This window comes from Antechinus flavipes, chromosome 1, assembly GCF_016432865.1.
Source record: "Antechinus flavipes isolate AdamAnt ecotype Samford, QLD, Australia chromosome 1, AdamAnt_v2, whole genome shotgun sequence".
Taxonomy (NCBI): domain Eukaryota; kingdom Metazoa; phylum Chordata; class Mammalia; order Dasyuromorphia; family Dasyuridae; genus Antechinus; species Antechinus flavipes.
Genome location: NC_067398.1, coordinates 77,657,714 through 77,680,505, shown reverse-complemented (window position 1 = coordinate 77,680,505; position 22,792 = coordinate 77,657,714). Strand labels below are relative to the sequence as shown.

At 34.7% G+C, this 22,792-nt stretch overlaps 1 protein-coding gene across 1 annotated transcript in view; it reads left to right on the top strand.

Annotated features, from left to right (window-relative positions):
• The window catches only part of ADCY1 (adenylate cyclase 1), a 193,100-nt gene that overhangs the window by 23,966 nt on the left and 146,342 nt on the right, over nt 1–22,792 (top strand). Inside the window, exon 3 of the mRNA XM_051970634.1 lies at nt 9,282–9,393. Coding sequence (XP_051826594.1) covers nt 9,282–9,393 — 112 coding nt within the window. The remainder of the gene's footprint in view (nt 1–9,281; nt 9,394–22,792) is intronic.

The following is a 22,792-nucleotide window of genomic DNA, read 5'->3' as shown; positions in this document are numbered from 1 at the left end:
ATTTTCCTGAGCATTATGTAACTCCCACACACCCTGATACTTATTATTTTAGTGCCTTCTATTATCTCAGGGTGGCTAGGTACCTCTATAATGCATAGATGCTGGGCCTGAAATCAGGAAGATTAACTTTCTGAGTTCAAATGCAGGGTTAGACACTTATTGGGTGAACTTGGACAAGTCACTTAAGTCTATTTTGCCTCAGTTCCGTATCTTTAAAATAAGCTGAAGAAGGAAATAGCAAACTACTTCTCTCTCTTTGCCAAGAAAAAAACCCCAAAGTCAGTGAATAACACCACCTCCTATTATCTGTTATACCTTGCAATAACCATATAATGTCTTGTTTCCATTATGGATGGAGAAACTAAAGTTTAGAGTTTAGAATTAGGTTTTGTGACTTGACCATGTGTCATAGTTGGGATTTGAACCCTCTTCTCTTTTGACTTCAAGTCCATGCTCTTTTCATTGAAAATGGAATTTAACTGCCTGCCTACAAAAACTCTTTCAGCCTTATGATTCTGATACTTAATTTAAAAAAAAAAACTTTCTTTGCCTTATAATCACATCCTCATGCAGATATTTTTAACACATTCAGCTGTCACAATTTAGTTCCTTTATGTGGGCCTGCCACTCAGTGAATTACATTACCCTGAATTTAAAATTGGGTAATGAGGATTGTGCTACTACACATTCTCCCAAGTCTCTAGGAAGATATTTTGGTTGAAACTATTTTTAATTCCAAAATGGAGTGCCTTTTTGGCATTTCGATGTTTGCTTACACCATATATCTATATATAGTTAAGACACTGTGACAACAGGGGGCAGAGAGGGAAGATCTTTGTAAATTCTAATTCTAAATATTTTTGTTATTATGAGGCTCTTTAGCTAGGATCACAAATGTGGAATTTCTGTTTCAGAATAGAGATAATAAAAATAACTCACATTTTTATAGCATTGAAAGATTTTCAACGAAACCTCCCAACAATCCAATAAGGTGGACAATACTAGTTGATCATTAATCAGTAAACATTTATTAAAGACCCATTGTGTTCTAGGCACTGTACTAAGCACTAAGGATGCATAAAAGCAAAAGACCACCCCTGCACTCAAGAAATTCACAGTCTTATGATAGAAAACAGATATGTACAAACAAGCTCTATATGGCATAAATAAGGTAAATTATCATCTCTATTTTACAGATGATTAAATTGAGGCTCAACGTACCCACTTGTCCTTTATCATGATGTGAATGTCAAATCTCAGATGAAAGTTATAAGAATTGTGCTCTGGCTGACCATCTCATCATTCAGAGATGCAATTTAGATGTATGGGGAAATGGTATAGGGAAATGGTATAGGGTAATAGAACTAATCCTATACCACATGTCACGAATGCACATCTCAGTTTCTCATTAGATCTGTGACTTTAGACAAGTCACAAGATCACAATGCCTCTCTAGGTCTGAGATTAGATCTCTGGAAAAATAAGAGAATAGATTGGAATTGTGTATATGTATATATTTATACATACACAAATATATGTACATATATATATTAAGGCTCATTTCTAGGGGATAAATCTTTAACTACTGACATACACAGGACAGTTTAATCTGCATTATTACCATTTTCTTCATTACTTTTTTAAGTCTGAACAATCAACAAACAATAAATTAAGCTCTGATTTAAGGGATTACTGGGCTTCTTTGGTTATTTTACAGAAATTGTAATTTCCTACAGGGATACGCATTCTGAATTGCTGTTTCATTGTCCCTATAATTAACTGATTTCCAAGGTATGATGCTTATATTGGAATTTTAATTATTTACTCAAATACTTTTAACAATCTATCAGCATCTGCAGCTTCCATGCAGAAAATAGTTTCCCTCCTGTATCATGCCAGTATGTTTATCTGTATAGGATTTCTGAATGGTATTTATTTCAGTTTTGAAAATCTGTTGTGTTTCACAGACTCATTTAAGTGGGCTTTAGAAATCAATTATTCCCAATGTTGTATGAAACTTTTAATAATTTGAGTTTGATTTTGCAGGCATGATCAAGATTGTGTGATACAGTTTATAGGTGTGTTAGCTTTGTCTTAGAACTAAGAAAACCTAATATATGGAAAGGTTAAATTCTCTGGATTATGATAAGATCATATATTCAAAGCAGGTACAAATATTAGAGGTCATTTGTTCAACCCCTAAATTCTCCTTGGCAAAAATAAATATATGCTCTGATAGGCTGAAAAGCTTTCCCAGGTTTTACCTGTTATAGAAACTGATTCATGTCATGAGTTGCTTTATTTAATACTCCATCCTTTCATTATCTGGGGATTGTGCTTTTTAAATATTCTACTTGAATTTTAAATCCAGGTAAAGGAATTAAAAATAGACCTTTTTTAGTAGGTGAGATTGTGTAGTGAAAAGACCCTACCCAATTATTGGACAGGATATGGAGGTATTGGAATATGCCTATGAATTTTGGTCTGTAAATAATGAAGGCAGCATGGCTTAGAAGACAGAGAGCTGGACTCAGGATTAGGAAGGTATGGGTTAGAATTCTGCCTCTTAATGCTGGCTATGTGATCCTAGGTAGATTAGTTAATCCCTCAAGTAAGTCCTAAAGCAATGAATTGTACTAATACTGCTGACCTACACAGGGAGAGGAAATTTCTTTATCTGAGGTTCCTGAGTTCCCAGAGACCAACAAAAGAGCCTCCAGTTCTTGATATACCTTCCCTCTTTGGACATTGACACTTCAGGGCAAGTTGGGGAGGGCAGCTGGGGAGACAGGAGAAGGGAAAAGGAGCTGAGCTCTGGAAATTTGGGGCCTGCTTGTTGAAAGGGGTCTAACTCTTAGCAGACTTGAAAATAACCTAGAAGAAGACATCCTTACTAGATATGTTGATCTATTTGGGTTTTTTCCTTCTAATAATATGTATGAACTCTGTAGGCAGTTATGCCTTTGTTGGAGATCTACACTAAAATTTAACTAAGAAACCCACCTACTAGGCAAGGGGGAAGTATATTATGGAGATAAGAGCTGATTGGGTAAATTCAGATCAAACCCTTAGGCTAATTAAATAACTGTTGCTACTTACAATGGTAGCTACCTACAAATAATTTAGGGTAGAAAGGCTGCAGGTTCTCGAGTCACAGATGGTTTCACAGTAACGCCATAGCACCCTCTGGTGTTGTGGGTCATGCATAACACTTGGGGAGAACATTTGATTAATTTTAGGTCAGGAGATGTTAATCTGGAGTCAGTGGACCTGAAAAAAATATATAATATGTGAGTATAATAAATTTCCTTTTTAATCCCATGTATTTTATTTTATGCATTTAAAAACATTATTCTGAGAAAGGGTCCATTAGCTACACTAGATTGTCAAAGGGTCTATGACACAAATGGGGTAAGAACCTTTGGAAAGGGTTGTTCCATATATTTCTAAGTTGTGACACATGGTATAGTGGAAAGATTGCTGGCCTAGGTGAAGGGGTATGGCTGCTAATTGTTTAATAATTGGCTCAAACTATACCTAAGACAAAAATTTTAAATTTAATTTACTTTGTTAACATTTTCTTCATATTTTTCTCAAGTCTAGACAATCAACAAAATAATAAACCAAGTCCTGATTTGTAAGGTTTGTCAATTTTTGAGGTATACATATGCAATCAAAAATTTAACAATCCATTTATACTTCACATAATGCTATTTGGGAAATTATAATGTTTGGATTTATATATCACTTCTGATATTTACTAGTAAGGCACTTACAACTTTCTGAGCCTCAGTTCCCTCATCTGAAAAAAGGCAAAGTTGCAGGAGGTCTCTAAGGGCCCTTTCAGCTCAAAATCTTGATATAGTTTGGGATCATTTTTTTAAATATAGATTTTCGTTGTAGTCTAGGCATTTCCTATGACCAAACTTCCTTGATTATTTTACAGAAATTGTGGTTTCCTGCTGAGCCTCCCATTTTGAACTGCTGTTTCATGGCCCCTCTTATTTTATGATAATGCTTTTTAAACTTATGCAGTATAAACTTGCTTATTGATTTTTCATTATTATGGGCTTAAGTACTGATATCTTTAGCATTACTGCACTCACTAGTAATCATACGTTAATCTAAAATTAGCACCACGTCTATCTACAATTGTACTGCTAGTGAAAAAAAGATGAAATTCAAACCCCACAAGGGATTTCCAGAAATGGGTTTGCCTAATACACAGAGGGCCATATATGTTGGAGGAAGCTCTTTAAGACATCATATACAATTTGGCAAAAAAGTTTCTTTCCAGAGAATATAGAGGTCTAGACACCATCTGTGTTATCTAAATTATTTCTCTCTGTGTATTTCTTCTCTCTTTTTCTCTCTCACACACATACAAACACCTTCCTTCCTTCCTTCCTTCCCTCCTTCCCTTCTTTTCTCCCTCCCTTCTTCATTCTCCCCCCTCCCTCTCTCTTCTTTCTTTCTTTCTTTCTTTCTTTCTTTCTTTCTTTTCTTTCTTTCTTTCTTTCTTTCTTCTTTCTTTCTTTCTTTCTTTCTTTCTTTCTTTTCTTTCTTTCTTTCTTTCTTTCTTTTTTCTTTCTTTCTTTCTTTCTTTCTTTTTTCTTCTTTCTTTCTTTCTTTCTTTCTTTCTTTCTTTCTTTCTTTCTTTCTTCTTTCTTTCTTTCTTTCTTTCTTTCTTTCTTTTTTTCTTTCTTTCTTTCTTTCTTTCTTTTTTCTCTCTTTCTCTCTTTCTTTTTCTGTTTCTTTTCTATCTCTCTGTCTCTTTCTCTCTCAGCAGCTAGGTAGCTCAGTAGATACAATGCTGGAGTTGGAGTCAGGAGAACTTGAGTTTAAATCTGACCTCAAACATCTAATAGGTTTGTTTTGTCAGACAACTAATTTAACCCTATTTGCCTCAATTTCCTCCTCTGGAAATAATGAAATGACTAACAGCTATATGTGTATATATATGTATGTATGCATATGTATATACAAATAGATGTACATATACATATGCTCACACTTACTTTATAAGATAAAATAAGACTTGTTGGGTCTATGACTGTCAAGAGTTTGCATAACTATGTCCAAATGGCCTGAATTAGGGCCTTAATCTCTAATGCTTCTTTCTAGGAAAAGGAATGGGAATGGCCAAGGCTGCAGAGAGATTATTACAAGTGATCCCGAAGAAAGATTTTTGAGTAACTGGTCTTTTTTTTTTTTATTTTAGAAATGAAATCTTTATTAGAAACACTGCCTGTAGTGATTTTTCCCAACTTTGTATTTGATTTTTAATCTTGTTTCTGTTGGTTTTGTTTGTGCATTTTTTTTTTTGCTGAGGCAATTGGAGTTATGATTTTTATTTTTAAAACATAAGCAATGATAATTTTTCACCATTGACCCTTGCAAAACCTTGTGTTGTAATTTCCCCTCCCTGCCCTTTCTTCCCACCCCCTCTCTAAATGGCAAATAATCCAATATATGTTAAACATGGTAAAATATATATGTAAATCCAATATAGGCATACGTATTTATACAATTACCTTGCTGTACAAGAAGAATCAGATCAAAAAGGGAAAAAAATGAAAAAGAAAATGAAATTTAAGCAAATAACAACAAAATAAGTGAAAAAGCTATATTGTGATCCACACTCAGTTCCTACAGTCCTCTCTCTGGGTGTAGATGGCTCTCATCATCACAAGATCATTGGAACTGGCCTGAATCATCTCATTGTTGAGAAGAGTGGCTGGTCTATTAAGACCTCTTACCAAGCTAAGGCTAAGACATTTTTCAAGTGGAAGATCCAGATAATTTTGGGAAGGAAATATTTGACATGAATATGGTAGGCCAATCACTAAATGGCTACAATGGTGGTATAGCTCACTCCTTTTCATACATAACTCTTTTCCCATTTACATGATATTGTCATTGCCCTCCCTGTACCCTAAATGCTCACTTCCACCTCTTAGAATCCCTGGTATGCCTTGAGAGTCAACTCAAATGCCATCTGTAGGAAGCCTTTTCTGACCCACCCAGTTCCTATAGCTTTCCTTTCTAAACTATAATATTAGGAGGTTTAAACATTAATAAAGCTAAAGAATTTCTAACAAGAACCGACATTCAAAAAGCACTTTGATTAACCATATGAGATGGGGGATGAGATGGAGAGAAATTGACATTGTTATTCCCATTTTACAGATGACGAAACTATGGCTCAGAAAGATTAAGGGAAATAGTTATCAGAGACTGGATTTGAACTCAATAAATTGGTTCCACTCTAACTCTTGGTGCTGTTCTTCATTTTGCAAAGTCATTAAAATTTTGGTCAGGCCAACTGAAAGATTATATACTTGTTTTTGGTTTTATCCATTTGTTTCAGTCACAACCATATTGGAGGCTTTCTTGGCAGAGATGCTGAAGTGGCAAACAGGGTTAAGTGATTTGCCCAGATTTGAATTTAGGAAGATAAATCTCCCTGATTCCAAGATCAGCACTCTATATATTATGGTACCACCTAGTGGCCTACTTATTTGTACTGTGATTCAAATATATAAAAATAAAATAAATTGATCCACAGAAATTTGTGTGATAGAAGATAATTCTGATGAAATTGGCAGATTTCTTTTGGAATTGTACTGTAACCTGAAAGGTTTATGAAAACAATATCAACTATTTGGCAGAATTTAAATCCCCAAGTTCTAGTTTGTATCATTATTTTACCTTTCCTGTAATGAAGCATTAAAGATTAAGGAGGCTGTGATTCAGGCCATGTGGACATTGTTACTGAGCTGGTGGGTGTTAGAAAGTTATCCGGGAGTTGGAATCTGGGAGTTAGAGAGACTCATCTTCCTAGGTTCACATCTTGCCACAGATATTTCCTAATAGTGTGATTCTGGGCAAGTCACTTAACCCTGTTTGCATCAGTTTCCTTATTTGTAAAATGAACTGGAGAAGGAAATTACCAATCACTAAACTATCTCTGCCAAGAAAATCCCAAATGAGTTCAAGAAGAGTTGGACATGATTGAAAAATTATCAAAGCTCATAGTTATAGGAATCCTTGATAATGGTAAACCCAAATCAAGCCTTCTTTTTAATCTTTTAAAGTGTATATGCACTCAGAGATGTATGTATCTATGGGGGAAAAAGAGCCTTGAATTTGGAGTAAGGGAACCTGAGTTCAAAGCCTTTTTATTGGAATGACATTAAGCAAATCACTTAATTTTCCTGGGCTTCTCACATAAAATGAAGGAGTTGGACTAGAGAGACTCCAAACTTCTTTCCCATACTATTCTGGAATCCAAGAGAAAGAGAGAGAGACAGACAGACAGACACACACACACACATAGAGGAAAATTCAGCTAAATAACATGACATTGGGGAAACCATTGGCATTATGTTAATAATAGAACTGGAGCTAAGAGAGAAGAAAATGCTAAAAAAATGCCTGTGAAAATAATTAGTCATTTACATAAATTGCTTATTATTTATGCATAATTATCATATGGCAGAGAATTTTCTTTATCATTAAATATGCCAAATTAACTAGTGTACATTCTACTTAATTATAACACCCAAGCTTATTCCCCATCATTTGTTGCCCCATAACATGGTCATCTGCTCACAATTAAAAACTAACATAGAAAAAAATGACAATTAAATAGAGAATTTAAGAAATCTCCACTTTTATTGACTAGGGGAAATTCATAGAATTATGTGGAACTAAGGGATGGGGAGTCAAAGACACTCTCCCATAATATAGAATCTGGTTCTGAATAGTTTAAAACTTGGCAATGGATTCAATTAGCACATATTTATTAAGTACCTGCTGTGTACCAGGGCACTGTATCAGATAACTTCTGGGACAGATAGATGTGTGGTCTTCACCAATATCTTCACCTGAAGATTAGTTTTCTACAGAGTATGTATGGCTAGATGCCCAATTTTTTTTTGTGTTGTTGTATTGCTTCTTAAATGCATGAACATTTATTAAACTTCTATTGTATGTAAGGCATTCTACTAGTTAATGGGGGTTCAAAGACAATATATATATATATATATATATATATATATATATATATATACTATATACATATGCATATATACATACATATAAGTGAAGTGAATGTTTTGCTCCCATAGTGGCTGAAGTTTGACATATAGTTGAGTTGGGGAATGAGTAGAGGAATCAGTCAAGTATGTCAATATTGTTTCATGATAGTGCCACAGTGTTTCCAAAAGCATGTTGTAGGAATAGAAAGTTAGTATATGATCCTTTGTTTAAGGGTTGGTAGGGCACTGGGTAGAGTCAGGAAAAATCTGCGTTCAAATCCAGCTTCAGATACTTCTTGGCTGTGTAAACTTGAATAAATCACTTAAATCTCTGATTATCTTACTTTCCTCTTCTGTAAAATGATATGGAGAAAGAAATGGGAAACCATTCTAGTATCTGCCAAGAAAACCCCGAATGGGTCACAAAGAGTTAAGATACAATTGAACAAAAACAACAAATAAATGATTTTTCAGCTATTACCAAAATCTTAATGACTTTGCAGTTTAAATGAGCATAATAATAGTATGTACTTCCTAATATAAATGAGTATAATAATAGTATGTACCTACCAGGCTTGTGGTATCAAATGAAATAATGATTGTAAAGATTTAACATAGGGTCTGACACATAGTAGATACTCAATAAAAATTAATCAATTGATTGACTTTATACATCATTTAACCTAAAGGTTCTTACTCTGGGGTCTAAGACATTTTCTTTACAAAAATTAGTTAGTTGTACTTCAACATAATCAGTTTTTTATAATCCAATGGATTTTATTTTATATATTTAAAACTTTCTGGGAAGTGATCCATAGGTTTTACCAGACTGACAAATGAGTACATCACACACAAACATGTTGACATCTTAACAAAAATGTTAACAACCTCTGATTTAGTCCATCCCCCCATTTTACAGATAAGGAAACTGATATTCAGAGTTGTTCAGTGACCTGATCACCCATCTAGCAAGTAGCAAAACAAAGATTTCAAATGCTGTACCTCTGACTTCAAATCTAGTAATTTTCCCAGTATTCCAATGGACGAGGCTTTCAGAACTTGGAGTAGACCTTCATTTTTTTTCCAAAAAGACTGTCACAAGCATATTGAATTAGAGCTCAGAATCCTAAGTTGTTCGGGGTTCTCCAGTGACTTTGTGTGCATTTCTGACTGCAGTTGGGAGTATTTTGGGTATGGAGACTACCTCTGGCACTAATGTTTCCTTCTTTCTCTTTGCAGCATTTTGTTTGCAGATATTGTGGGCTTCACTAGTCTGGCATCCCAGTGCACGGCTCAAGAGCTGGTGAAGCTTCTGAATGAACTCTTTGGGAAATTTGATGAATTGGCCACTGTAAGCATATCTTTTTTCTCCCTCAAATTCAATTTGAATTGCTTTTTTGAATAATAATGTCCCAGGTGAATTACAAATGTTTGAAATAGGAAATAGACTGATTGCTAAGCACTGTTGGACAGTAAGACTCATAAATCATGAATTTTTAGAGCTTAAAAACTGCTTAAATTCTTTTCCTTGGTGCTGAACAATGCATTTACTGGATAAGAAAAATTCATAGGTTGTGTGTGTGTGTGTGTGTGTGTGTGTGTGTGTGTGTGACACGCACACACAAAGAGAGAGAGAGAGAAAGAGAGAATGTTGAAAAACTAATGTAGCTTTGATTAAAAATTATTTAAAAGCAAGAATTTTAAATATATCCTCTTCCTGATGTGTGTGTAAAATAGTCCAGTAGAAAAAATGAATATATTTTGTACCTATAATTGACCAGACAGTAAAGCTATCTGAGAGCAATCAGACTCATGGTAAGTAGGAGGATTCTGTTGTCATTTGTTGAGCAAAGTTGGAATTGATACAGAAATATCAGCATCCCAGAGTCTGAGACAGTATAGTCACCCTCCTCCACATTTTTGCTAGGCTTAGGTAAATGTCTCATTGAAATGTGTCTAGTCATCATAAAGACATCATTTTTGATAACTGTGATAAAACAGTCCAGTGGCAAAGGGATGTCTAGTTCCATATTTTTTGGAGACAGCTTATTCACTGATTTAAACAATTTGAAAAACAGTATCTAAAAAGCAGGAAATTAGCAGGAAAAAAAAGAGTTCCATGAACTATCAATCACAAAGCTTTGAAACTAAAGAAATACAGTTCTTCATTTGGAACTTCTTTTTTTTTTTTTTTCTATTTAAGACATAGCTGTAACAAACTTTGTTTTCTGGTTTTTGCCAATTTCTAATATTTTAATTCTCAAACTGAAAATTTAACAAGGGATCTCATAAATTGTTTCAAGCTAGGTTCAGCACACCTTTGTTTCCATTCTTTTTGGGGAGTCTAAATAAAAAATTCAAAATAGTTAAATACAATATTATTTTTAGGTGGGGGACATTAAAAGGTGACAGTAGTGTTTTAGGAATTTTAGAAATATCTCCCTCAATAATTGTAATTTTTTAAAAATGATAAATCATGGAAGTCAATTTCATTTATGTGGAAAATTCATTCATATGGAACAGCTTTTTACCCCGTAATACTACCTGGACAAATGAGGTGCAATGTTTGATAGGTAAGAAATCCTATTGGGGGGAAGTCTATGGTTTATAACAATTGTGTGGCAAGGGGATAAGAAACAAAATAAAGGAAAATGATGGATTTATAGGATGGGCAAGTTAGAGTATAATTATTCTTTCTATAAAAAGGGGCTGTATAATTCCTTTGAATAGCAACTTCCTTAAAGCAATTCAAGAAATTATAGTTCAAAATATGTTTGCATGCCTATGATATAGGCACTCTCAAAGATAGCAAAGAAAAAAGGTATAAAATGAGATCTTGTGAGGAAGACAAGGCTTAATTAGCAGAAGCAATTGATTATATATTACCTTGGTTTGTCAATAGAATGACAGAAAGATTAGAAAGTAAAGAAGGGAAAGCTTCATGAATGATGTTGAAATTGATTTTGAAAAACAGGTAATATTTGGATAGATGAAATACTGATGTTCCATTACTGGCATGAAGAACAACAGCAAGAATAAAGTTAGGGAGGTAGAAATACAAGGTTAGCACTAAAAAGGAGATTAATATTGTTGACTGGTGAAAGCTAAGCCTGGAAGGATAAATAGGGTCAAGATCATTGAGGCTTTTGAATCCTGGTCAAGTATTTTGTACATTAGCCATCTGGGCAGTCATTAAAGTTAGTAAGGCAGGAAAATATTATAATTTAATTTAGTGAATATTTATTAAGTACCTACTTTTTATGAATCATTGCCGTGTGCTGAGAAATAAGACCTGGTCCCTAACCTTAGAAATAGTGTGACACAACAGGGTCATATATGTATGTGAAAACACATTTATCAGTAACTAAAGCCACAGATAGGATGTGAATGTAACAGTTGTACCAATGACTAAAGTTCAAGGAAAGAAAAATAATTTTAAATTAATGATGAAAATGGATTAATCTGGGTTAATAAACCAGATGGACTGTGGTGAGCAGTGAGCAGTGAAGCAAGTTAGTAGTTTGTTAAAAAGAGTTTGCATGATGAACGCCAGGAATGAATTGAGAATGCATTGCATGCAGAATAAGACTGGATATTACAAAGGAATAATATTGACTATGATTTTCGGGTCATGGGGGGAAAGTTGGAATTAAAAACTTTAATGTTTAGGCTAGGGTGATCAGGAGAATGATTGAGTCATTGATAAAGGATGAAATTAGGATATAGTCCTGGGTTAGGAGAAATGAGATAAGTTTAATTTGAAACAGGTAGACTGATGTAGCTATGGAGTCTGGAAGAGGATATGACCAACATGTGTCTGAATGCAATGAAACTCGATGAAGCTCCAGGTTCCAAAGTACAGAATAAGGAAACTCGGAACACATTATAAAGCAGAGTCATTAGTAAGAAAATGAAGCAAAATTTCTTTATTGAGGGGGAATTCTCAGCATAAAAATGGATAGTCAGAGGATGGGAGCCACAGAGATAACTGGGCATGCTGAAATTGGTAAAATTCAGAAAGTTTGATAGGGTTCACATTTGGATCAGGTAGAAATCATAGTAAGGTAAGAGGATAAGCAGCCAGTTACTAGTGCTGACTCATGATGGGGGAGAATACCTGGAGAAGTGGCTATCAGTTGACATTATTTTCCTGGGCTGCATGAAAGGGGGCTTTCCAGAGTCATTGTAGACTTATTGTAACAGGGTGTCTCAGGAGATTTGAGCTTCTCTGGAGGAATCTTTATTTAGTCAAGGTGAGGAGTCTTTACTATGAGTAATTGGAGATAGAACTGGAACATGAGGTCAGAGTGAGAAATATGGTATGTTTTGGTGGAGAGAGAATTGAATTAGAGGACCTTTTAATAATTGTTGACTTAAAGCGACCCATGTTCCTTCAAAGTGAAGGGTTTGGAGGCTATCTCTCTGGTCCTTTCCAACTTTAAATCCCACGATTCTATATAGATTGGGAGTCATCTGCATTAAGATAGATGAAATCTCAAAGAGGAAGGCTAGAGATAGAAAAGAGCTGTAGATTCTTCTGTAATACTTTCCCTAAAAGTTCTTTAGTGTAAAGAAAGAATTGAGATGGTCACTAGAGGGTGCTGCAAGGCCAAGGAAAAGTTTGTCTTTCTTGAGACAAAGTGGAAGAGTCCCAGAAATAAATCAATTGTAGATGGTAGAGAGTACATGATGAAGAAGCAGATCCTGAGAGGAAATGGTGCTACAGTGGAATGGGAGTACACATAGAGTGCTTAGCTTTAGAAAAAATGAAAGAGCAAACGAGATCATATTTGTAAAGCACTTTGCAAATGTTAAAAATGTTATATGTAAATGCTATTATCATCATTATTACTATTATTATTATTACTACTATAACTGCTATTATTTATATGTGGAGATAAGCTATGTTGAGAGAAAAGAAAGGAAGATGATGAAAATTTGTTTCTGGAGGCATCAGTAAACAAGTTAAAATATTAGGAATTTTTGTTTTGTACCTCATCTTCTACTATCAACTTTCTACAACACAGGAGCAAAAGCTGAGAAGGTCTTATAAGAATGATTCTGTATAATCTTCATCCTATAGATGTGTGTGTGTGTGTGTTTGTGTGTGTGTGCAGAAAAATATAGTGTAGTAAAATAGGCACTGGGTATAAAAGCCCTGCTTTATATCTATGTGATCTTGGACAGTTGACATAAATGGACCTCAGTTTCTTCATTGATAAAATAGGCCAGATGGACTAGAGGAAATCACTAGATTTTCCTTATATTCAATCCCATGATTCTGTGAATGGAGTCAAAATGTGATAATAATTAAAAATAATTAATGGGCTTTGAGGGAAAGAATTCCAATAGAAAACAAGAGTGGGGTCAACACTGATCTGAAGGAATAAGTAGTGTACTTTGTTAAATCAGAGCATCTATAGAAATTAAATTCTAATACAATGCATGAGCTGAGAGGTTTTACTTATTGATTTTACTTTATTTTTCCTTGCAGGAAACGAAAGCTGAGGGAGCCTGTACATAGTCAGAAAGGATACCCCATAGGAAGGAAAGAATAGGCATTGGTGCATTGAGGGTTTCCATTTCATCTTTCAACTTTTCTGTCAAAGCTATTCTTTTGTGATGGATCATTCTAGCCATGCCCTCCTTGCTCTAGATCGATCCATGGTTCTCAAGCCCAATCACATAGAAGAAGGATTCTAAGTTATTAGTGAGGGAAATGATGGAGTGAATGTATGCAGAATAAAACTACCAAAGTCTGGAAATTGGGTGAGGGTGAAAAGCAGATTCAATGTTTTTGGAAAGTGTGAGAAAGCAGTAAAGGGATTGAAGATTAAGATCTCTCTAGGTAATAAAAATATTGATTCCATGAACCCCAAAGAGTAAGATTTATTGCTACATAATATGAAGGTAATATAGTATAACTCTAACAAGTAACCATGAGGGAGGCAATCGTAGCTATTATTGTAATGAATAAAAGTTAATGCCTATTAAGATATTTAAGGTTCTATCAGTTAGTCAATGTGCATTTGCTAAGAACCTACTATGTGCCAGGCACTTTAAGTCTTTGAAGATGAAAAGAAGCCAAAAACAATCCCTGTCCTTAAATGAAAAAGACATGCTAATGTTTAAAGACATTCTTCATTCTAATGAAGAAGACAATGTGCAAATAATTATGTGTGGCCAAGATTCTACACTATGGGAATGGAAAGTAGTCTAGAGAGAAGGGAGGAAGGAAGGAGAATGGGGGAAAGTTTCCTTTAGAGGATGGGCTCTGAACCAAATCTTGAAGGAAGCAAAGGAGACAAAGGAGACTTAAGGGCCACCTTGTTGGTCTATAATTGAGGAAACTGAAGCCCAGAGAGGTTAATCTCAGGGATACATAGAAGTTGAATCTTAACCAGACCTCTGACTACAATCTAATACTATTTTTCAAATTTTATTATACTTAAGTAGTACTTTTCTATTTAAAAGAATGCATTCCACACAAAAACCTTTTGAACAATGCAAGCAGTACCAGATGTTGATTTGATTCTTGTTTCTTTCCTTCTGGAAAGCCATAACAAAGGAGTCTTCCTAATATGCTATATACATTCTTCTGGATCAAGAGTTGTGAACTTTTTTTTTTTTTTTTTTTGGTATCATAGACTTCTTTGGTAGTCTGAGGAAGCCCGTGGGCATTTTCTCATAATGATGTTTTTAAATGAAATAAAATCAATGACATTATATTACAAAGGAATCTAACTGCATTGAAATAGTTAATTTATTTGTACATACATATGTAAAAATATGCACTATATTTGTGGGTATGTGTGTGTGTATATATGTATATACATATGTGGATATATTTCTCAGATCCTAGATTAAGAAACTTTGGATCCTTTGCCAGTGGAACATGAGCTGTGTTATCATTATTTCCCATTCTTCCGATGTAACAGGCTTATATTTTCCTCTAAACACCCATTTCTCCGACAAAATGTTTTGTACTTCTCCTCTATAGCCTCTGTTTTTTAGGTTTCAGCTCACTCACACCAATAATGCACTTCTTTGCCTTTTGGATGGTGCTGGATTCCATTTATTTGGAGAATGTGGCATTCCATGAATTATAGTCCAATAATACCACTAGAAGAATATTGGAATTAAAAAGATGGGCTTCTGTTTCGGGGCTTATCTTCAGATCAGTAAAAGAACTATGAACTATGCACTGTCTCAAAGGAAATCTAGGCAATTCTTTTTCTGTTCATTTTTGGTTTTATTTTCAGTCTTACATGCATGTACTAACAGATTAGCTGTATGGGCTATCCATCCAACTACATATCACAGATAGTACAAGAGTTATTCCTCATCTCTTTTGTGTATTGGAGAACTTCATGAATGAGAACCACCATCATTCAGAGGAAGTGAGGGTAACTCTGCACAAAGGAATTTTTTCTTAGTGCTACAGTTATTTAATATCACTCTCATTCATGTGTCTTTGCCAAAAATGACTGGGGATTGTTGAACTGTCAATTTTTTTATAACTAAAAAAAGCATCTTATGAAACTCATTGTATTTTTTAAGATTTGGAGAGTTACATAGTGGGTATGATTACTCTAAAACATCACAATTGAGGAACTGAGTAGGAGAAGCAGTCAAAGGATTTCATTAAACAATTCAAGATCCATTGATGGGAAATACCTATTTTTAATTTAATTAAAGAGATTGTTCTTTTTTTCAGGAACAGAGATGTTTCAAGGAAAGCTTCTTGAATAATGTGTTTCAATGAATAAAATAAAATGCAAGGCCTATAAAGGAAACCAATTATTTTGAAATAGTTATCAAAATGCATTTTTAAATAGTTCACTAATTCATGGCATTGGAATAATCCCATAATGGATTGTATTTATATCAGAAGGAGATGAGGATAGAGAATCTGTTTTTGAGGATATTCAGACTATTTCAAAAGAAAGGCTTTAGTTTCCCTAAAATTTACCCTCAGCTTGAAGAATTAATGAATGGTTAATGAATAGACATTTATTAAGCACTTACTGTGTATCAGATACAATGCTAAATAGAAAACTGGAAGTTAATATGAGCATTCCATTGGCTTAGTAACCTTAATTTAAAAAACTCCACTGAGCAGAACTGACACACATAAAATAAAGGAGACATGTGGTTGATGGGTTAGTGAGCAAAGCCAATCTCTCTGTGACTAACACTATTCCATTTAACTCATGTCACTTGAACTCAACCCACTTCACATTTTTTTCTTGTAATAGCTCTCTTATACTTTTGGTTGTCTTGCCTTTCTCTTATGAATTATGCTTCCTAAGAGTTCCTTTGTGAAAGTCAGCCCTACTTTATTTGCAAATATAGCCTTAGTTCTGTCAGACAGAAAGTTTCTTTCTCTTTGCCTAGTTCCCAAGCTCTATGGATAATAGATGTAAGAAGCAGGAAACAAATGCGTACTGGAGTGTAATAGGCCCACAAATAAAGAATATACCTTGAGGGTAAGGAGATGGGTTCTAAAAGAGATCCAAGCAGGTCAGCAGGCCTAGCTAAAGACAAAGCCCAAAGTTCCCCAAAACAAAAGATCTGTAAGATATAAAATTTTGGACCAAGTCCATAGTGGGAAAAGTCCAAATCTGCAGAGAAGTCCACACACAAAACAATCAGGATAATACCTCATAGTGTGCTAAGGATAAAGGGCCAACCATTCTCTACTGTCTCACTTGAGGAATCTGCCCAAGTTTGTATTCTTTGATGGTCCTTGCTACTTTCATTGGTGAATGAATAAATGCATGCATGAATGAAAGAACATTTATTAAATGCCTTACTATGTGTCAAGCATCATGCTATGTGCTGGAGATATAAATAGAAAAGTAAGATAGCCTCTGTTCTTTTTTTCCCTTTTTTATTAAAGCTTTTTAATTATCAAAAGTTATGCATGGATAAGCTTTCAATAGTAACCCTTACAAAACCTTGTGTTCCAATTTTTCTCCCCTCTTCTCTCATCCTTTCCCCTAGATAGCAAGTAATCCTATATATGTTAAACATAGTAAAAATATATGTTAAATTCATTATATGCATACATATTTATACAATTATCTTGTTGCACAAGAAAAATCAAATTAAAAAGGAAAAAAAAACGAGAAAGAAAATAAAATGCAAGCAAACAGCAACAAAAAAAGTGAAAATGCTATGTTGTGATCCACACTCAGTTCCCACAGTCCTGTCTCTGGGTGTAGATGGCTCTCTTCATCTCAAGATCGATGGAAATGGCCTGAATCATCTCATTATTGAAAAAAGCCATGTCTATCAGGATTGATCTTCATATAATCCTATTGTTGCTGTGTATAATGATCTCCTGGTTTTGCTCATTTCACTTAACATCAGTTCATGCAAGTCTCTCCAGGCCTCTCTGAAATCATCCTGTTGATTGTTTCTTATAGAACAATAATATTCCATAACATGCATATGCCATAACTTATTTAGCCATTTCCAACTGATGAGCATCCACTCAGTTTCCAGTTTCTTGCCACTACAAACAGGGTTGCCACAAACATTTTGTACATCTGGGTCCCTTTCCCTCCTTTAAGATCTCTTTGGGATATAATCCCAGTAGAAAAATTTCTGAACCAAAGGGTATGCACAGTTTGATAGCTCTTTCGGAACAGTTCCAAATTGCTCTCTGGAATGTTTGAATCAGTTCACAACTCGACCAACAATGTATTAGTGACCCGGTTTTCCCACATCCCTTCCAACATTTGTCATTGTATTTTCCTGTCAATTTAGCCAATCTGAGAGAAGTAGTGGTACTTCAGAGTTGACTTAATTTGCATTTCTCTGATCAATAGTGATTTAGAGCACTTTTTCATATGACTAGAAATAGTTTTAATTTCTTCATCTGAAAATTACCTGTTCACAGGGACAGCTAGGACTTGGCTTGCCTTTGGCCCTATGCTGGCTCCTGAACCAGGGGACCTTTACTCCATCAGGTGCAGCTCCTGCTCTCTTGCTCTCCCTTGGCCCAGCCACCCTCCCCCCATTTCTCCTGGCTTATCTTCGCTGTCCCTGCACCCCCAGCCCTCTCAGGGCCCCTCCTCACTCATGGACATCTCAAGGTAGGTCCTTGTCAGCGTCACATTCAGGCTGTTCTCCAGGCACGGTAGCACTGTGGGCAAGAGTGACTTATAGTATGTATCCATATATATGTACGTGTATATAGCATATTAAATGTGTGTGTGGATATTAAAAAAAAAGAAAATTACCTGTTCACATCCTTAGACCATTTATTAATTGGTGAATGGATAACCTCTGTTCTTAAGAAGCTCACATTCTAGTGTAGGAAACAACTCAAATAGTAGGTTTTATCTGCAAGTCAAATGGCCCTATGAACCTGTTATGGTGGAATATGGCTTGGTTAATATCCATATATCAGTTTATTTAGCAATGCATGTAGTTGTAGAAACACATTGGATTTGAGGTTTTGGGTAGCATAAAGATCCAGAACTTTGGTTTCTGCATTTATCATATAACTGAAGGAATTGGAAAACAAGATTATAGGGTTTGAGATACATAATTTCTTTTTGTTGGTGGAGATCAGGAGCCAGAAGTGAGAGTAGTAGTCTTGCAACTTTCTTGCTTTGTGACTTTTCTGTGATTAGGTGACTTACAAAATTTGGAACTTAACTTTTTAAAATGTCAGATAAAGGAAAATTGGAGTCACATGCAATTTTTAATGTAAAATCTCCACTTTGATCCTGGGATTTTGGATCACTTATTTATATATGCTAGGATCATTTTTTAAAACACTTTATGTATTAGAGTTTTCTGGACAGAATGATAGTCTATTTTAAGGTGCATCAAAAGGGTGGGCTGAAAAGCACAAAGAGTAGAAGCAAATTAGTAATCTCATAAATATCTTAAGGAGACGAACTTTGTTAAAGACTATTTAGATAAACTAAGTCAGGCTACAGGTTAAACAATTTACAGGATTTATCACAGACTACTTTGAGAAGGTAAATTTATGTGTCACCAAAATAATCAAGAAAATTCAGCAAGCATAAAACAGCATGAAATAAAAAGCTGAAGCAATACAATGATGATCAACAATGTTCAACATCAGGTCTCCTTATAACCTGTCAACTTACTCCCTATGTCCATCTAATCAACACATTTCATCCTGAAACTCAGATGTTCTGAATATAGTTGGTCTAGTCCCTGGAAACATTTTCCTTTGAATATTTGGAAATAAAACTAATTCTCAGGACAGTTCTGAAGGGAGTTTCTCCTAGTCATTTGCAAATACTTCTAGGTAATTCTGCTAAAATCTTCCAGTAACAAGACTCAACATAATTTACTCCAACCTCCTAAGTTTGGTTTTCCAATAATAAATTCACCTGTTAAAAACCAGCTCAAGCCTTATGGAAGGTTCTGATCCTATTAACAATCATTAACAGGAGCTATTAATGGTAATACTGCAAGAACATCATGTTAAGTATCCATAATTCACTGGAAACTTTAGAGAATTTCAGTTGTCATATACCTCTTGTTTTTATTTTTATCTAGATCCTATGCCTGATATGCACACTGCCACTCAGAATCTGAAGGAAGAATCTTTTTTTTTAAAATTAATTTATTTTTCTAAATAACTTTTTATTGACAGAACCCATGCCAGGATAATTTTTTACATTATCCCTTGCACTCACTTCTCTTCCGATTTTTCCCCTCCCTCTCTCCACCCCCTCCGCCAGATGGCAAGCAGTCCTATACATGTTAAATATGTCACAATATAGATACAATATATGTGTGTGAAGAATAATTCTCTTGTTGCACAGGGAGAATTGGATTCAGAAGGTAGAAATAATCCAGGAAGAAAAACAAAAATGCAAGCAGTTTACATTCATTTTCCAGTGTTCTTTTTTTGGGTGTAGCTGCTTCTGTCCATCCTTGATCAATTGAGACTGAGTTAGATCTCTTTGTCAAAGAAATCCACTTCCATCAGAATACATCCTCATACAGTATCGTTGTTGAAGTATGTAATTATTTCCTGGTTCTGCTCATTTCACTTAGTCGTTCATGTCTCACCAGTCCTCTCTGTATTCATCCTGCTGGTCATTTCTTGCAGAACAATAATATTCCATAACATTCATATATCACAATTTACCCAACCATTCTCCAATTGATGGGCATCCATTCATTTTCCAGTTTCTAGCCACTACAAACAGGGCTGCCATAAACATTTTGGCACAAAAAGGTCCCTTTCCCTTCTTTAGTATCTCTTTGGGGTATAAGCCCAGTAATAACACTTCTGGATCGAAGGGTATGCACAGTTTGATAACTTTTTGGGCTTAGTTCCAGATTGCTCTACAGAATGGTTGGATTTGTTCACAACTCCACCAACAATGCATCAGTGTCCCTTTTCCCGCATCCCCTCCAACATTCATTGTTATTTGTTCCTGTCATCTTAGCCATTCTGACAGGTGTGTAGTGGTATCTCAGAGTTGTCTTAATTTGCATTTCTCTGATCAATAGTGATTTGGAACACTCTTTCATATAAGTGGAAATAGTTTCAATTTCATCATCTGAAAATTGTCTGTTCATATCCTTTGACCATCAATTGGAGAATGGCTTGATTTCTTATAAATTAGAGTCAATTCTCTATTTATTTTGGAAATGAGGCCTGAAGGAAGAATCTTAAAAAAAGTTCCTGAGGGCCTGATTAGGAAACTGAGCCCTTTATCCCTTAAAATTATCCAGGATTTCAAAATAGGAAAATAATTTCACTTCCTTTCCAATTATGAAAACGTATTAAAATATATTCACATATAATATATCCCTATAGAAAAAAATTGTTTAGTCAATTAGTCTTCAAGTCTTCAAGACCTCATTTGGTGCTTTCTTAAAGGTTAAAGGTATTGGAGTAGTTTGCCATTTTCAACTAATTTTACAGATGAGGAAACTGAGGCAAACAAGCTTAAGCAACTTTCTCAGGGTCCTACAGCTAGTAAATGTTTGAGAACTTGAGCAGATGAATATTCCTGACTTCAAGCTTGGCAGTTTTAATCCCACAAAACCCTCAGCCTCTTTGCTTTGGAACCTGGGAGATGCTAATGGTTGGATTATGTTTTTCAAATGGTCCTCCAAAGGCAGTGTTAAGCAAGGCCATTCAAATAATTTACTTCTAAGATTTCCATTTGGTAAATGTTATAACTTGATAGAATAGTATCTGTCTAAAATTGTGAACAAGCATTTTTCTATGGGATCAAACCTTTCTCAAACCTTTTCCCCAAAACTCTAAACCTTTTACTTTCAACACTTCTCTGCCTCCCATTCATACTGTTAGTACAAACAGACTTTAAGTTATTTCATCTTTTGTACCCATTCGCCTCTTATCCCTACTTCTTTCTTTCTCTTCCTTTTATATTCCTCCAGTGGTCTTTGATAAAGTTTATCAACTTTCAGACTAACTTTTCATTTTATGCTCTGATTCTTTATGTTCTTTGTCTTCAGTGCTTTCTTAAATCCACCTCATCTTACTTCTCATTTTCCCTTAAACCAAATTCTACAGAGTGGTATCCCAAATTTCAGTAAGCTATTTCAACAGTTATAAAACTTTCAAACTACAATTTGAAAATTTATGGTAGAAAACATATTTATTCTCTAGTTTATGGTGTCACAAACATCTACACTAAAAGATTATTTTCTCTCTTTCCTGTCTTTAAATCCACAATTTCCAACCTTCTGAGGATTTTGAAAGTTCCTTAGAAAAGTTTTCACTCTTTGCACTTTTCTTCCTTTGGATGATTAGGCTACAGGAATAAGTTAGTTTGATTTATGAAAATGCAAAATATAGACAATACAAAATAGATTTGTAAATACATTTGCTGGTGAAATTTTTCTTTCTAATTTCCCATTGAAATTTTAACCAAAAAGTCAATATGTATGTTTTTCTAAAAGCAATCTCAAAAACTTTAATTTATAATAATTTAAAGTCCCTCCTTTAGTCCAAATTTGGGACTTTTTGAGATTCTTATCTATTTTAGAACAGTCTTTACATAATTTGAAAGCACTATTTTTTGTTATCCCCTTCTGAGTGGGGAAGATTTCCCTGATTCCAGGCTAATAAGAAATTATTTAATAGGATATTGGTTGGCTTACTAGAGCTGATAACTATGGTGCCTTAGTCAAGGACCACTCACCTCTAAGGAGGTAAGCAATCTGGATATGATCTGAGAGGAAGAGGAGTTTTGGCATGAGATATTCTTGATAAGGAGATTCATTAATAGAAATATTATCAGAGTGGCCTAAGGTATTCCTTCAGTGAAGGTCATGGTCACCATAAAAGTTGTGGTAGAATAAAGACATAGCATGGTTACATCTAGATATTCATTTGGCATTGCATGTGGTTTCAGAAACAAATTGGGTTCAATGATCTCAGTATCACAAGGACCAAGAACCTTGATTTTTACAATTATTATATAATTGAAGGGAGTATAAAAACAGGATTGTAGGAATTGAGACAGATTTCTTATTAGTGGAGGGGGGATCAGGAGGCATTGAGATAAAGTGGGGAGGGTAGAGTTTTTGACGTTTCTCTCTTGTGACTTTTCCATGATCGGGTGATTGACAAGAAGTAAGAATTTAACTTTAGAAAATGACAGATAAAAGCAAAATGGAATTAATTGTGCTATTTTTAATGTATTAGTCCTGAGAGCAGCGGCAAAGTAGATAGTAATTGCTTTTCTTTAACACCATTTACACTGGTA